Below are 3,577 nucleotides of genomic sequence, written 5' to 3'. Positions count from 1 at the left end.
TCCCTGAGATCATATTTCTCCTCTCTTGTAGAGAACAATTGTATGACATTTTTAGCTAATTGCTTATTTTTAGCCTTATGCATTATTTTAGTTGTTTTAAGATGAACTATATCAGCAAGTTGAAGTATTTGTGATTTTACAAATAAGGAGTTAGTATGTTCTCTGTAGGCGGCATTATGAATTATTCGGACGTGTCCTTACTCCTCCCGTCCGCCAGTTGGCGCTGTGTTGACTTAACCGCAGTGACTTGATGACGGTGAAGAATCAACTGACGGTGGCAGGAGGTGGCGAGATGGCAGCGTCTAAAGTGGACGGAAAGGAACTGTTTTAAAACAATTTAGAGGCTTCTGCTTTTAATTGTAGAGTTTACAGTCGACGAGAAGCTTCGGATTCGTGAGTTAAATGTGACTTTAGCGAGCCTGTCCGCGAAAGCTTCCCCTGTTAGCTTGTCTGCTACTGCTAGCGGTTGCCCGTTGACAAACAAACACAAGAGAAAATGAATTTAGCTCAGAGCACCAGCCTCCACTCGCACCTCCGCGACGAGGAGGCGCTGGTGGTGGAGAACGCCATAAGGCTCGCCGTGGACTCCATCTTAAACGTGCTTTACGGGGTCAACAGCAGCCGCAGTCGGGAGTACCAGAGGATGGTGGCCGACAGGGACAAAGAGATCCAGCGTCTCGAGGGTAGGCTACGCGAGATGGAGCGCGAGGCACACACCTTGCGCCGGTGCGGCGGCGGCGGCTGCGCGTGCACGCTGCTCTCCGGAAGCGAGCGCGAGCAGGTCATCTCGTCCGCCACAGGTGAGAGACAGGCCGCGGAAGAGCGGGCCGAAGGCGGGGACACAGAACCGGAAGTCGGAGAGCAGGAGCAACAACAACAGCAGCAGCACTGTGAACTGAGTTTGTCTTGTAAGTTGGCATTATGTACCTTTTATGTCCTCACCTTATATTGTTTTATGTCGTATATTGTTCGGTACCCTTAAATACTCGCTCTTGTTTATTTAGAAATCATTGGGTGTATGTGCTTATTGTTGTAATGGGACACCAGTAAGTACACTTACAAATGTTTATTGTTATAATTGGACATCAAATACACTTATGTGTTTATTTTTGCAATTGGACACCCCCTAAAGTACTGAAATACACTCCATCTACTGATTTTCTAATGTTCTAATGCCCTGCTAAATGTCAATGTTAATGGTACTAATAATAGTAAATACATTATGTGTGCGCTGTAGTGGTTGGATAGACACTCAAAGCGTTTAAACCAGGGGTGGGCAAACTACGGCCCGGGGGCCACATCCGGCCCGCCAAGTGTTTGAATACGGCCCGTCCAATCTTTCCAAAGTATTTCATTTAAAGTCAACATACAACCTGGCATCATGGCCTGAGCCAACCTTTTGATGGTTGTATCAATTTCGTTGTTTGACATGGTCTGTTGTTTACAAAGTGCTCCTGAAAAAAGAGACACAAGCACATAATAATAATAAAAATTAAAATAATAATTATTATATTATTATTATTACTATTATGATTATTATATTTATTATATTAATGCTAATTATTATATTAAATATATATAATAATGTTATATTTGCATATTTTACATAATAATAATATAATTATTATTTTAATTTTATTTTAATTATTATAATATTTTATTATTTTTAAAATATTTAAATATAAAATAATAAATAATAATAGCAGATTGCATGACAATTTTACAGATACAATAATACCAGGTGGACTGTTACGTGTAAAATATATAGTCTGCCCCCCCCCCCCCCCCCGGAAATTTTGTTATATCAATGCGGCCCGCGAGTCAAAAAGTTTGTCCACCCCTGGTTTAAACCCTTCTGCCTCCTCCACCCACAGTGGGCCTCTTTGCCAATCCACCTTCACACGTGCCCCCCCTGAGCCAGGAGGCGTCGGCAAGTCTCCCCTTTGCTCCCGTGAGCCGATTGGTCCCGGAGCTGGATTCGGCAGACCCCTCGGGCGTGTCAGAGGACTCCAGGAAGTCGCCGTCGGCGTCTTCCAGCGGCGTGGCCGTCAAAGAGGAGCCGTGCGACATCGACTCTGTGCTCATCAAGTGGGAGATGAGCGAGGAGAGATTCAGGGAGCACCAGGAGCGAGACAGCGGTCTTTGCTGGGATGAAGGTAGCGCCCCCTGGTGACCAGGGATTGAAAATGAATACTTGTTTTTTTGTATGTATACCAAAATGACCTGGACCGTGGATTGTTGTGGTTCTTTTAGACCAACTGGAGCGCATGGACGGGATGAACTACGGGGAAGTGGATTCAGTCGCACACCAGATGACAGAGGCGGAGCAACTGAGGTGGGATTTTTAATCATGAAAGTCTTGCAATCACGACAAATGAAATGACATTTTTGCCTACTCACAGCCTGTCAATAGATGCTAGTGAAGTATTGTTAGCCGACATGCTCACCTGTGTCAATCACCTCAGGAACAGGAAGAAGCGAGTCTCCATGGCGGAGCTATCAGAGGAGGCCCAGCGGCTGAAGAGGGCGGCATGGAGAGCGGCCTCCAGGCGATACTACGCCCGCAAAGTGGCCCGCCAGCAGTCGCTCCTGGCGCGCCCCGGCCCCTTCCACCACCAGACGGCTCCCCACTACGCCGCCTCCACCTCCTCTTCGCATTGCCTCGCCTTCGGGAATAAAAAGAAGCGGGCGCCCATATCCACGTTACCTCAGGAGTCGCAGGCCCAGCAGAGGGAGGCGTGGCGAGCCTCCTCCAAGAGGTACTACTACGCACGTAAAATGGCTCTGCACCAGACCGAACCCTCGCAGTACCCTCTGCAGCACATAGAGCCTCCAGAGCCTCCAGGAGAAGCACAGGATGAGGTGAACTCGTACGCCGACAGTGGAGGACTGGGAGGAATTATGTGTAGTTGATGCAAGACCGAGGATGTTTATGCACTGTAAGGTACAATATTTATTGGTTATGGATCCAGTTGACGAGCACTAATGAGGAGCCTTATCATCTCTTCCTACTGCAGTCAACACCTGTCCAAATACTTTTCCCTGACTATAATAATCGAGGCTGTGTTGTTTTTCCCCTCACTCACTGGCACTACAGCGCCCCTAGCGTGCAAGAGCCGCAATTGCAGCTGAGGCCAACTGACTTCTTCTTAGCTCAACATCTTTTTGGTGGTACTAAAAGACGGTGGTGGTGGTGTTGAATAAAAATCTCATTAAATACATGCTATTGTGTGATGTTGTCATTTTGGTTGGGGATTTACTTGCATCATGCACATTTTTCTACACAAAACAAGCAGACGTTTGCACCATGTAGTCATTTATTCATTGTTTAATGAGCACGCAAAGAAAAACATGTTGAATTTTTTGTTACAGACACAGTTATGGGTTTCAAGCAGATACAGAGTGAGCTTAAAAGGCCTACAAATGCATGCAGACAGCTGACGTTACTGCAGGCCTGTTTGTGTGTATAAGACTTGTAATAGGATCCAAGAGACAGCTGTTATGGGGGTGAATGCTGATGAATGTGACGTGCACACGTCGGTAGGCAGCACATGTCTTTCACTTGCTCGATTTTTTA

The 3,577-nt window shown here is 46.3% G+C and overlaps 1 protein-coding gene across 1 annotated transcript; it reads left to right on the top strand.

The window, feature by feature from the left end:
- Positions 1 to 216: 216 nt before the first annotated feature.
- LOC131105685 (uncharacterized) lies at positions 217 to 3,221 on the top strand. Its single transcript, XM_058054074.1, has 4 exons — positions 217 to 908; positions 1,875 to 2,156; positions 2,254 to 2,335; positions 2,466 to 3,221. Exons 1-4 carry the CDS (start codon positions 497 to 499, stop codon positions 2,911 to 2,913), a joined length of 1,224 nt encoding a protein of 407 aa, XP_057910057.1. The 5' UTR covers positions 217 to 496; the 3' UTR covers positions 2,914 to 3,221.
- Positions 3,222 to 3,577: the final 356 nt, after the last annotated feature.

The sequence above is a fragment of the Doryrhamphus excisus genome, chromosome 17 (genome assembly GCF_030265055.1).
Source record: "Doryrhamphus excisus isolate RoL2022-K1 chromosome 17, RoL_Dexc_1.0, whole genome shotgun sequence".
NCBI lineage: Eukaryota > Metazoa > Chordata > Actinopteri > Syngnathiformes > Syngnathidae > Doryrhamphus > Doryrhamphus excisus.
The sequence above is the reverse complement of the archived record's forward strand: the minus strand, read 5'-3'. Positions and strand labels throughout refer to the sequence as shown.

Coding starts and splice junctions, on each gene's coding strand:
- LOC131105685 (XM_058054074.1), top strand. CDS start 497: ATGAATTTAGCTCAGAGCACCAGCCTCCACTCGCACCTCCGCGACGAG. Junction 2,157..2,253: donor CGGTCTTTGCTGGGATGAAG/GTAGCGCCCCCT, acceptor TGGTTCTTTTAG/ACCAACTGGAGCGCATGGAC. Junction 2,336..2,465: donor ACAGAGGCGGAGCAACTGAG/GTGGGATTTTTA, acceptor CAATCACCTCAG/GAACAGGAAGAAGCGAGTCT.